Source organism: Hydra vulgaris, chromosome 09 (assembly GCF_038396675.1).
Source record: "Hydra vulgaris chromosome 09, alternate assembly HydraT2T_AEP".
NCBI classification, from domain to species: Eukaryota; Metazoa; Cnidaria; class Hydrozoa; order Anthoathecata; family Hydridae; genus Hydra; species Hydra vulgaris.
Genome location: NC_088928.1, coordinates 21,485,724 through 21,499,135, shown reverse-complemented (window position 1 = coordinate 21,499,135; position 13,412 = coordinate 21,485,724). Strand labels below are relative to the sequence as shown.

Below are 13,412 nucleotides of genomic sequence, written 5' to 3'. Positions count from 1 at the left end.
TGTACAAAATTTCAATAGGGAAGATTTTTTTATCATAGTAAGAATTTCTGAAAATATTGAACGTAACTTTCAAAATGTTTCGAAACCCACTTATTATTAGACACTAGATAATCAGTATCTATAAATCGATGCCGAGAAAGGTGGTCTTGTATCGCATGGTATTGCATGTATACTAATGTCGATACTATCAGTATCTGTTTGATACCAAACGTTACCGATAATAAAAATAATCGTACAGTATCGCATGGTCTCGAATCAAGACTCTCAATAAGACAAAAAAAAAAAAAATTTATTGTAACTTATTTAATTTTTTATTAACAAAATACGAGTACAGTTGCTTTTAGAGATTTAGTTATTGTTTATTTAACCATGTATAATACTTTAGCTGTCATCCATTCCTTGTTTTTTCCTTTGTTGTACTTTCGTTGGTATTTTAGGATTTTCTTCTATTAATATTGGCAAAAATTTGAGCAAGTTTGCTAAAATTTTTATTAATTTGCATAACTGAAACTTGGATTTCTTTGAATGAGCTTTCCGATAATTAGGTTTTCTATCTTCCAGGTTTTGAAAATATTTTGTTGTAGAGACTAACTAACAAATGAGTTGGAGGTGATTTGATTTATGTAAAGAAAAACATTTTACTTAACGTAAAGAATAATAAGTAGACACTAGATAATCGGTCTCGAGTCTCAATTTATCGTCTGGTATCAGTGCTGGTATCAAAAAGGTTTTTGGTATCAAAAACGTCTGGTATCAAGAACGTTTTTGAAGTAATTGTTCAATTGAACAATTAATTCAAAAACGCTGAGTAAAAACAATTGCTTTTTTTATTCACCTGGCCTAATGGTACTATTGTTGCTAAACAATACCAACATAACCAAAAACATTTGATGCTAGCATCGCGTGATCTCGATGTTTATACTGCAAGGTATCAACCGAGACCAAACGATCCAAGTTAACCAATACTTTTGATACCAGTATTGCGTGATCTCGATATCGATACTGTAAGGTATCGCAGCGATACCAAACGATACCAACATTAACAATACTTTCTATATTAACGTATTTACATTATGCAAAGATACATAATGTAAATACGTTATTTATTTATTTTATTGATTTGATAACTTTCTTATCAAATCAATAAAATAAATAAGGAAAATAATTTATTCGGAAACTATTGAAGTTTAGACATATATATCATTTGTAAATATTATGATTCTGATGTTCCAAAACTAAACTATTACTTCCTAAAAAGATACATTTGTTGTTCAGGATTTAAATAATGTCTAGAAAAGAAAATTATTTTTTTAGATTGTCAGGTTATCCAAACACCATGTTAAACTCAAATTAAAAACATAATCTGGAGCTCAAAAGAAAAAACATAAAAATGAGATAAGGTCAAAAGAATCTCTTGGTAGTCAATCAATAACCAAATTTTTCCGATATGGAAACGAAGATTCTCCTAATGGTAAAGTTGAGGATTGCAGAGAGCATAACTGTGGCATTGATGTCAGAGCTGATTTTGAAATAGATTCAATAGGTGAAAAACCAGAAAAAGGAAATACGCATGGATCCACTTCTTCTGATGGATAAGACACAAGAGATCTAACGATGTCTAACGATGGTGTGGCAGAAAAATAATTAAACGCAGATGATACTTCTGATTCTAATGTAATCAAAAACATGAATAATTCTTGATGATCCTGGTACATGGCTCAAATTGATTTCAGATGGACAGCGTCAATGTATAATAACCTCTTACAGCTTTGGGGATGTTAGGCAGATATATGAAAAATTGCCTAAATTTTTATTAATTTTTCGAAAATATTTTGCCAAGAAAAAATATTTTCGAAAAAACATTTTGCGGGAAATATTGTGCATAGGGCCCTGTTTTAGAATGTGGAGGCCATGCGGTTGAGAAAAACTAACTTGTCTACTGGTAATGTTAATGAAAATTTGGGAAAAAATAAATTTTATATAAAAGTTGTAGGGTAGCCTGGGGCTAAGCGAGACATTTTCAGGGAGAATGTTCATAGCTTGAGAAGAATCACGTTTCACAACAAGAAATTTTGCAGGCCACTAGCAAATTATGTGTCTAATGATCTCTTAAATATTTGTGGTGATGGGTTGTTGCTTTGGTACATAATTAAATTCAAAATGACAACAACTACCCTGTCTCACTTTCCCCAAAACCTGGGGCAAAGTGAAACAGATTTTATTTGAAGAAAAAACTAAGTAAAAAATATAATTTTCAATAAATTTAAAGCAGACTTTTAATAAACTCGATCTGATTAAATATAAGAATGCAAATAAAAGCACGAAGGTATCATTTTATAATGTAATTTTTCCTTTTAAATCAAAAAACATGATAGGAATTAAAAAAAAATATCAATAAAAAAAATGCATATGCAAAGTTTCATGTTAGTCAAAAAATTTGAATATAATTTATTCACATAAAAAGCAAATATCGTTTAATTTCCAGTCTTCGTGTACCCAAACAGTACATACACAACAAGCTATCCAGTCAATTTGGGTACCATTGCACCATTTACCTTGACAAACTGGACAAAACCATTCCTCTTCATTGTTTACATATTTTTCAATCAAGCATTTCTTTAATTTTCTTTTCTTTATGTTCTTTTTTATATTTTTTTTTGTTTAATTTATTGTTATTGTTCTTTTCCAGTAAATTTTTTTCTTATTGTTCTTTTTTTTATCCTATTGTTTTTTTCTCATTGTTCTTTTCAAGTAAATTTTTTTTCCTATATGGAGAACTAGCTATAATTTGAGATTTTTTAGGTAATTTTCTTTTTGGAGCATAAAGTTTTGGAATTTGAAGTATGTCTTCAAAAGAACTTGATGAAGTAGCAGTGGTCTCTGAAAAGCTTTAATTTATCATGACTCGTTAATTCTAATGTAGTCAACTCTGGCTGCTGTAAAATTTCACTTTCTTTTTTGTTATCGCGTTAAAAGTGAATTTCATGAGGTATGGATAACCTGATTTTATTATTATCACTCAAAGATATCCTTGGATATTGATTTTCTAAAAAATACCGATTAAATGGGACAATTCCAGTTGCTCTAAAACTGGAAGTAGCATTTTCCATATTAGCAGCTCTTAAATATGGTTCATTAAAAATTTCTCCAAGATTTTCTATTTGTATTCGCCTTCCTGAATGGTTTCGCATCCATCTCATACATGCTTAATTAAAAAAGGTTTTTAAAGGCTTAAAAAATCCATGGTCCATGGCTGAAGTTTATGAGTTGTGTGTGGTGGTAGTGATAGCAAAAACAATCCATTATCACAAGCATAGTCTATAAGTTTTAAACTTTTGGTAGAAGAACTATGACCGTCAAATATAAGCAAAACTTTGTTGATCAAGGTGCATCGTACATGTTTAACAAAATTTTGTATATATTCAAGAAATAAATCAGTATTAACCCAACCATTTTCTGAACATCCTTGAATAGTTCCAACTGGAGCATTATCTGTGAGAAATAATTTCTTTTTTTTGCGCTTAAATATCATCATGGGTGGTACATAATGACCAACAGTATTACATGCACATAAAATTGTTGTCGTGACTCCTTTTTCCTCACTTGTCACTGATGAAACACACCGTTTTCCTGTAGATGAGATAACTTTAAATGGCTTATGGAAGTTATATTTATGTAACAAATTCTCTAAATTACTAAAATAGATTTTAATATCATCTTTGTTCAAATCAAATACTCTGTTTATAGAAATTGCTTCTGGTTTTCTTAGTGATAAATCAGGATGGCGTTTTAAAAAACCTCGCACAAAGTCTTCTCCTGCTAATTTACTATCTTTGTTAAAAAGATTTGGAATTAAATTTTTTTTGCAGAACTCAAATACTATCAATCTAATATCCATCATCGAGAGACCATAAAATGAATTGTCCATATCTTTAATATACTTATTTAGATCTTGTTCCTGGTTATCAGAAAGCACTTTTCCAAATCTTATAAGTAAATTAGTATGTAAACTACTTTCAAGTGAAGGCTTTTTAACGCGCCGATGTAGTGAATCTTTTGGCACACTAAAGTTTTTACAAGCTTTTCTTAAAAACATCTGTTTTAACTTTACTGCTGTAATAGCATTTTTCATGCCATCTTCGTTTCAGTTAGCTTGATTAGTATTTCTCTAGTAGTTTCTTATTTAAAAAATTTTGGTTACTAAATGGCAACAAATTATGTTACATTCTTTTAAAGTTTCTTAAAAAATTATGTTTTACTTATACATAAAATTCTTTCATGAAATGATGATATCGTAAATGTTTACTTGGACGATTTATAAAATTTATAAACTTGCTATTCTAAACGTTTACTTTGACGCTCTTTTTCAGTAACTAGTGTTGTTGCACTTTCGCCGTAAATGTGAACTTATATATTTTTTAAATATCTTTGAAACAAAATAATCTTAAATAAAAAGAAGAATGGCAGCTGAAAGAAAACAAATAAATGATTACAAACTCAATATTATGTTTGTTCTGTGGCAAAAAATGGCAGCGTACGTGGATTTTTTCCACATAAGATAAATTTTTTTTTTGATTTTTCAATCAAATTGACGCAACTCAAAAGCTTTAAACCCACTTTTCTATGTCATATTATATGAAAAAACTGATGATAACTACTTTAAAACATAAAAAAAAAGCATGAAATTTTTAATATAATTAACCAAAATTACTGAATCATTTTAAAAAAATTTCGTACAAAGCTAGAAAACCTAAGTGTCTCACTTTGCCCCGGTGTCTCACTTTGCCCCAGGTTACCCTACTTGAAAAAATATAAAAAAATAAAAACCACCCATTTAATTTACATGGGTAGTTTTTATTTTATTTTTTAGATACAACTTTTATATAACATTTATATTTGCCCGGGTACCCGCCCATTTGTTTGACATGTACCCGGGCAAGCATTTTTTACAATTTTTGACAGACTTATTTAGGACTTATTTAAATTCTTATTAATAGATTACATGTCTAGAATGTTTAGATCTATTAAATATTGTTAAATAGGTCTAACTGTTTTTTTGTGTTAAATAAAAAACTTATTAAAAATTGAATTAAGTCAATTTTTAAATTATTTCTTTTCTTTTTTAGATTTACAATTGACTAACCAAACTTTTACTAGCCATTGTATAATGCATATATACAGGCATTACCCAACAAGCATAAGCAAGACTTTCAAAGAGAGGTAGCTTAAATTTGAAATAAATTGAAAAAAGACGACAACACTGTTGTAAAAAAATGAAATATTGCTTAATGTCATGAAAAATCCTTTCATCAATCCTTTCATGATGTCAGAAAAATCCTTTCCACTTTATAAATTTTGACAGATTGTGTTAACTAAGTTTTTTTGGGAAGAGAAAAAAATTGGAGTTTTTTTTAATTTAAAAAAGAATATACAAGTTATTTGTACCAAGAAAATTTAAGTAAAAAATCGAACTTGCTTTTTTATAAATTATTATGATAAAATTCTCAGAAAAAGCTTGAGCATTAGTTATTCAATCCATTTTTTTCATAGATTTAGTATCTGAATTAACAAAAAATGCCAAATCGAGCAAAAACCCACGAAGAGTGCAAAAAGACTCTTTGCTTCTTGTGTCTTGGCAAGACTAGTCGCTTTTTAACCAGCTTCATGACAGAAAAAATGCAACAAATTCTGAAGCAGCCAATTGACTTTAATGATCCAAAAGTCCCAACTGGCATTTGTGAGCGTTGCCGTTCCAACCTTAGGAGGCTTGAGGAAGGGAAGCTTTAAACCCAACTACAGCTGTTTGACTTCTCCACTATTAAAGTCCGTCGAGTTACAAGAGATTCAGTTTGTGATTGTTTGATTTTCTCAGTTGGCAAAGCAAAGCACAATTCCCCACATCCAGTCATGGCAACCCAAAAACCTAAAGCAAACCAGAACTCAGTTGAAAGAAGATGTTCTCAATGCTTTTCAATAGTTGGCAAGGGTCTTCCACACAGTTGCTCAAAGTCAACTTTGCGAAAGAATTTAGCAGAAGGTGTATCAAAAGACTCTGTTGCAGCTGAAAGAGTTGCAGCATCAGTCATTGCCAACAAGGAAGCTTCACCCCATGGAACAGTTCTTCTTAGCAGACCAGAGGGAATAGAAGGCCACTCTATTCAAGTTCTTCCAGGTAACATTATATTAGATATTTAAAGTTTTAGCTTCAGACTTTGAGTCTATGTAATGCATAATAATGTAAAATCTTTCTTAACTATTTCAAAGGTTCATCTTTAAGAGCAAGAAGACTTTTCAATAAAGAACCAAAACTGACCGCAAAAGATCTTGTTTATATGCAACACAACACAAGGCTGTCCAATTCTGGTGTGAAAATGCTGGTGTCAATACTAAATCAATTTGTTTCAAGTCGAATTGTAGAAAAGAACTTCCTCTCTAAGTTTGACTAGTTGAGCAAAAATCTTGAAAGTCATTTTACCAAAACTTGGATCAAAGTTGCAACTGACAAGGGCACAAATCAGGTGGATAAACTTGTCATTCACTGCAAAAACTTAAAAGCTCTTTGTCAGCAAGTTCTTGAAACTAGAAACCTCTCTGATGACTACATTATGAAGTTGAGAGTGGATGGTGGTGGTGGTTTTCTAAAAGTAAGTTTTGGAATCATGGAAAAAGTTTCAGTTTTAAAATCTCCGCCACCAAAACGACTTCTCACCAATTCTCTGGCCAAAGATTCTGGTGTTAAGCGTCAGTTACTGATTAACATTTCTGAAGATCTCCAGGAAAACTATAGCAATGTCAAGCAAGTTTTTAATCTGCTGAACATTGAAAAACTTCCCTTTATTTTGTCCTGTGATATGAAGCTAGCAAACGTCATTTGTGGTCTACAAGCACATTCCAGTGCACACCTGTGCTCTTGGTGTGACATTTCATCAAAAGATCTTGCTAAGTGTGGATCTCTGAGAACTTTTGGATCAATCAGAAGAGATTATCAGGCATTCATTGCGACTGATGCTAACATCAAGAAAGCAAGTTTATTCAGAAACTCCGTTCATGAACCCAACATCAATGCCTCAGATGCATCTTTTGTTCTTGATGTTCTTCCAGCCATGGAGCTTCATCTGTTGCTTGGTGTCGTAAATCATCTTCTACAGTCTCTCTCAAAAAATTTGACACATGCTCCTGAATGGCTGGCGTTACTTCATATCCAACAGCAGCCATTTCATGGTGGACAACTGGCTGGAAATGAGCGCAAGAAGCTTTTGAAGAATGTGGATGTTTTGGAGAGATAAGCCCTGCAGCACTCTTTTTTTCCAGCTGTTTCCTTTATTGACACACTCAAAATTCAATGGTGTTGTCCATGCTTGTTTTGACAATACTCTTGTTTACAGCTATGCTGAAAGAGTTGAGCAGTTCAGAGTCTCCTATTTACAACTTCAGGGCACCACCATCTCTCCCAAGGTTCATGCTGTCATTCACCATGTTCCACAATTCATCCAACGCTACAATAGCTCTTTGGGAATTTATTCAGAGCAAGCAACTGAAGCAGTCCATCATCTTTTCAGAAACAATTGGCAAAGGTACAAGAGACCAAGCAACTACCCAGAATATGAAGACAGACTGCAAAGATGCATCATAGACTTCAACAGCAAAAAATGGATTAGGAATATTACAAGTTTTGACGTTTTTCTCAGGAAAAAATAACTAGAATTGAAACTTTGCTTTGTAAGAATTGAAGAATTGTTATTTACCAGTGAATTTACTGCATAAATATTTTTGTTATGTTTTTGGGATGAATAAAAATTCTTAAAACCAACCTTGTTAGTTACTTACCAGCTATGTATTTAATGAGATTTTATGCAAAATTTGAAAATGGATTTTCTTCCACGGACGGTGTGACCAGATTTAGGGACTTATAACCTAGTAACCACCAATGATAGTACAATCATACCCCCAAAGGATTTTTCTGGGTCATGACATCAAGCAATATTTCATTTTTTTACAACAGTGACAAGTTACCAAAAAAAGTAGATTCGTTGTTAAATAGTTATTCCGCCTTAGCACAGAAAAATAAGGCAATATTGTTGACCTTCTGGGGAGGCCACTCTATGAAGAGTATAAACGTCCTTTCTAAAAAAGCAGCAACAAATGTAAAAATGTAACAATTTGTGAAACAGCAAACGCAAAGCGTTCAACAAGGCTACATAAAAATCAATTTTGAAGTTGGTCCATCCTGTACTAATTGTGATGAAAAATCTGTAAAATAAAAAACAAAAGCCCAAGATGAATTGCGAGTCAGATAAACATCTTCAAGATTTAATTGGTTTGTATGAGCAAAAAAAATGCGGTGTTTTAAGTTCAGAATACTTTGAATCACCTAGAGAAATTGGCATCTCTGTTGGGACCTAAAGTAGTATGCTTCATAAGTCAAGATGACAAAGCCAGAGTCCCCATATAATTAACAGTAGCTAACAAACAAGCTCTGCTTTTAATGCACGACGAACACCGCGTTACTTTGCCTGATCACGACTGGGTAGTAGCATTTAGACACAAACTCATACCGTCTGTTTATGCTGGCATTGAAATCAAAAAGATGGTTTAGGTAAACCGGAAGCTGTAACATATTCAGGCCCAACTTACATAGCCATCAGATCAGACATGAGCCTACAGCTATGGACGGGATTATGAAAGGCTAATTGAATTTGAGAAGTTTGACATTGTTACAAAGGATCCAAGCAACAAGTTGATAAAACCGATTTTTATTATGTCTGTGGGTGGTTGACTTGATGAAAAAAGATGTTGCAGGCCATTGTTTTGTAAAGCAAAACATTGGTGCAATGTTTTAGCAACGAGTGCCCCTGGTAGAAGTACGTTTAATTGAGTAGAAAGACCAATGGCTTCTCTAAGATGAGAACTTTCAGGACTATTTTTCCACATGAACATTTTGGAAGCCACCTTGACACAAAAGGTAGAAAAATGGACAAAGAGTTGGAAAATTAAACTTTAAATGCTGGTGAAACATTGTCAGAAGTATGAAAGCAAGTAAGTATATATAATTTTCCATCATTGGCAGAGTAAGTTGTGCCTGAAAAGTCTGAGCTTGAAGTTCAAAATTTAATAATCAAAGATCAAGTTTGGATCCAAAACCATGTAAAAACAAGTCAGTACTTTCTACAAGTTATCAAATGCTGTGATTTAACTTGTTGCCAACCGATTATATCGGTTGGCAACAAGTTAAATCAGCAATAATTTCAAAATACGAGTTCGTATTTTGAAATTATTGCTGATAGATTTATCCCCCCACCTGTTCCAGTCTTTCAAACTATTGAGGGTCTTAAAGCACAAGATGTGATTGATATAAAATCACATAGATTTCCATCTCTTTACTGTAACTAGTCTATAAAAGTTACCTCGATTGGCAAAAGTTTTCCAAATTCCTCCATATGATATATATTGTCCATCTTTTCAGTTGTCATTATTCGAACGGATCTGTAAAATCTGTCAAGTTTATGTTGCTTCGCTAACTATATTAAAAAAAGCATGTATAACTGCACCAACAATGTGAGTCTGTGTCCAGTCAAATACTACATGCACCCCAACGACAAAGAACTTGTCCAATGCGATTGGCTGCCAAAAGGTAGAGAGAGCTCATGACAATTATTGCTACGATGATTTGGATTTATTTGTAAAAATATGTTAATAAACCAAAGAAGTACTTTTTATTGTAGTTGTAAATTACTAATGTTACTACTATTTAAAACATTTTTTTTTTCTTTTTATTTTATTTTCTGTTTTCTTAAAGAGTTGGGGGGGAGGGAGAGTACTTAAAAAATGACGTAATTTTATAGCGGGGTCTCTGAAAGTTTGACAATTTGTTGAAAAGAGGGAAGAGGAGAGGTAAAAATTGCCAGGAAATTGTTGACTTAATTAATGGACAGCCCCAATAACCGTTTATACATATTAATAACGATTTGTCTGCTATATGCGGTCAGAAATTATTATTGTGTCAAACTTTTTGTTGCTGTTTCATACCAAATAGAGGTTGTAGGCTCTTAAGCAATATAGTTGAAAACTGATTAAGGTTTTCAAAAAAATAGAGCTATATTAATTATACAATAGGAGTAAAAACAAGCAAAATAAAGTATTTAGCTGAACCAAAAAAAAAGTTTGAACACAAATTTTTCAACTATATTACTCAAACAGAGCCGACGACGAAGCCGGGGGAGGCGAAAGAAGGGGGTACTGGACCACCCTTCTTTTCCCTCCCGAACTTTTTTTCTAAAGAAACTTTTTTTTAAGAAATTCTGGGTATGGAGGACTTTTTTTAGAAATTGACGATTGCGCTCTTGCACTTTAAAAATGAGCAGCCGTGGCGCAGTGGTAGCGCACATGTCTCAGAAACAAAGGATCCGTGGTTCAAACCCCATCTTTGGACAAATTTTACGACATCGGTTAGGAAGGAGGCTTGAACTTCCAATTAAATGCTCATTTGCGGTGCTCTGTGATAAGATCGTAAGGACTTTTTGGGGCACCTAAATAAAACTTTAAAAAATTTAAACTCGTGTTGTCGGCCTTGTTAAATACTGTTTATTTTTTCTATTCATATTATTTATTTTACTAATCAAACTAAAAGTGTTCTGTCAAGTTATTAATTCTATCAACCAAATTTTTAAAGAGTTGTCTTGAAACATGTTCCTCCTATAATACCATATTATTAGCACATGTATATGTTTGTTAATAATTGAATTATCTAATTTATATTTACCCAGTTCACTGATTGCCTGATAGTGTAAACCTGACGTAACGTACGTATACAGAAGTTACTTTATTTTAAAAATTTTGGCAGGCTGCATTAAGTTATAAAATATTTGAAAATTTAACAAAAGAAGTGATATTTATGTTTGTCTACAGAACAGTAATTTTTGTACAGTTACATATAAACACTGACATTAAAAGCAAGAAAAAGTATTGAAGTCAAATAAGTTAACAAAATAAAAGTGGATTATGGCATAAATAAAAGTGGATTATGGCAAATGATTGTGGCATTTTTTGTATTGCAGTAATTTAAAAAAAAAAAAGATTTAAAAAACTAAACTAAGTGGTTAAAATCAAACGTTTTAATGAAAAAAGAGTAATAAAATAAAGAAAAGGAAATTATCAAAAAAAAGAACAAAATAAGTTGTCATGCTATGAATATTTTTGCTATTATAAAATGTGTTTTGTATGTATAAACTCTTGAAATATTTCACTTGAATTTGCATGTGTGCAATTTTGCAAGATTTCTAAATGTGTTTCTCATCAAATATAATGTCTGTGTTCTATAAAGAATGCTCGATACAAAGTTTATATGCAATTACACCAGACTACTGGTAAAGTACTTAAAATATGCAAAGTATAAATTTTAAGCTGAGGTAGAGGTTGTTCTAAGCTCGTTACTGCATCTTTATACCAACTTGTTAATTATAAACAGTTTAACATTTAAATTTTGGAAAAAGAAAATTTTTACAGATGTTTTGCCAAACTAGCTTAAATGTTCCATATAAATCTACGAACCCTGAAGAAGTTATTGTTCAACCTAAATTTTGAGAAGGCTGATAAGGCGTACATCAATATTTTTCTTTATATATATTATATAGGATGAAAATTGATTTTTTTTCTAATTTTTTTAGAGCAGACATTTTCTTTTTCTTCTGTAGTATATAATGTAAAATAAATTATTAGCATTATAAACATATAAGATTTATCAAAGTTTGCTGCTTTATTTAATATTATTTACAAGCAGTTGCTATTAAAGGATACACATTTTATATTAATTATAGAATACAATAACGAGTATTTTGTTCAGGTTAAAAGCTATATATCAACAAACATGTATTGAGTTTTGAAATTGAAATAAACAACAACATGCATACAAGGTAGAAACAAGAAAGATTGCAAACATGCAACTTGCATGTTTGCAATCTTTCTTGCTTCTACCTTTTTACACTTAGTTTTTCATAAAGGTGTGGTAAGTTGAGAGTTATTGCTTTTGGTAATCAGTTTACTATATCAAAACACACTTGTGGACATCAGGTTATAGATTTTTTCTAATAGCTTATTATGCTACAATGCTTTGTGATCTTTTATTACTATATATTACCAAAGGATATCTAAATTTGCTCTTGCTTACAATTGCTTTTAATTTTAGAGTGTTGCGAATCATCTGGGCTAGCTATAACAACCAATAAGCAATACTCTCAAATTTTTTTAGTGTTGTATATAATTTATATATGGGAGTACTAAGTGTAAAGTTCTAAAAAGAAATTAGGCTATTTTTTCAAAATACTTTTCTCGCTAAATGATTGGATAAATGGGAACTTAATTTGAAAAAAAATATACCAAGTTAATAATAGTCTATTGATATTAGTAGGTAAATTTTAAAACTGTTTTAAAAAATCTATCGTATGAGAATCACAGCATAGTCAAGTTTCACCATTTTTATAGTTTGTTACAATGGTTGTCTTTTTTATATCTTAGAATTATAAAAGCAATTAGAAAAACAAACTAATTTTTTTAAATCTTTATTTTTAAGAAAAAATTCTGAAAATCACGGATGTTTTGAGTTGTGAAGGTTTGTATAAGTATTTGTACTACATTGCACAAAATTGGATAGAAAAATCATAATTTTTTTTGCTATTATTATTTGGTTTTTTATGAAATTACTCAAATTCACTTTTATTATTCAATTCGTTTTTTGACATTCGTTTTGATTTAAACATACGCGCAAAAGCCTCTCTTTCAAAATCAGCGAATCAGATTGCACATATCTCTGCCTATTCTGAGTCTGTATAGGGTTTCAAAATATGCAACCGGTAAACTGCGAACTTTTTGCGAACCATAGTTCTATTGGTCGTTAATGATGTAATATTTTTTATTTTCCGTTTGCCGTTAAATTGTTCATTTTACTATATATTTTTATGGACTTCAACCAGAAACATAAATTATATTTAATTTAAAAGAAATACAATCTAATTTAAATAAAATAAATCAAGTACTATTATACTTAATTTAAATTAAAAAATTGACGAGCAAACGTTTTTTAAAATATAACTGTAGTGGTCAATAAAATGTAATCTAGGTTCGCAAAAAAGTTCACATTGCATGCATGGCATGCAGTTCGCAAAGTTGCAATTCTAATTCTTAGATAAGACAAACACTCATTTGCCTTGTATGAGAATAATCTCAAGATTAAACCCAACCGCGTTTTTATTAGTCACACAGTAAAAAGAGAAATATCGTGTAGATTAGAGATTTAGAGTTACGGCGCTTAAAAAGTCGAACATCAAAAAGTTTTTTCACTTTTGAATTATTTTTTTTTTATTCTGTTTAAAATTTACTTTTTCTTTTTCAAATAGTAACTTTTTAAAAAAAAATCTATG

General features: G+C 31.1%; 1 protein-coding gene across 1 annotated transcript; it reads right to left on the bottom strand.

The window, feature by feature from the left end:
- Window positions 1–3,223: 3,223 nt before the first annotated feature.
- Window positions 3,224–4,132, bottom strand: LOC136085333 (uncharacterized). The gene has a single exon (XM_065806631.1). It carries the CDS (start codon window positions 4,130–4,132, stop codon window positions 3,224–3,226), a length of 909 nt encoding a protein of 302 aa, XP_065662703.1.
- Between the last annotated feature and the right edge of the window lie 9,280 nt (window positions 4,133–13,412).

Excerpts from the sequence above, each read along its gene's own strand:
- LOC136085333 (XM_065806631.1), bottom strand. The coding sequence starts at position 4,132 with ATGAAAAATGCTATTACAGCAGTAAAGTTAAAACAGATGTTTTTAAGA.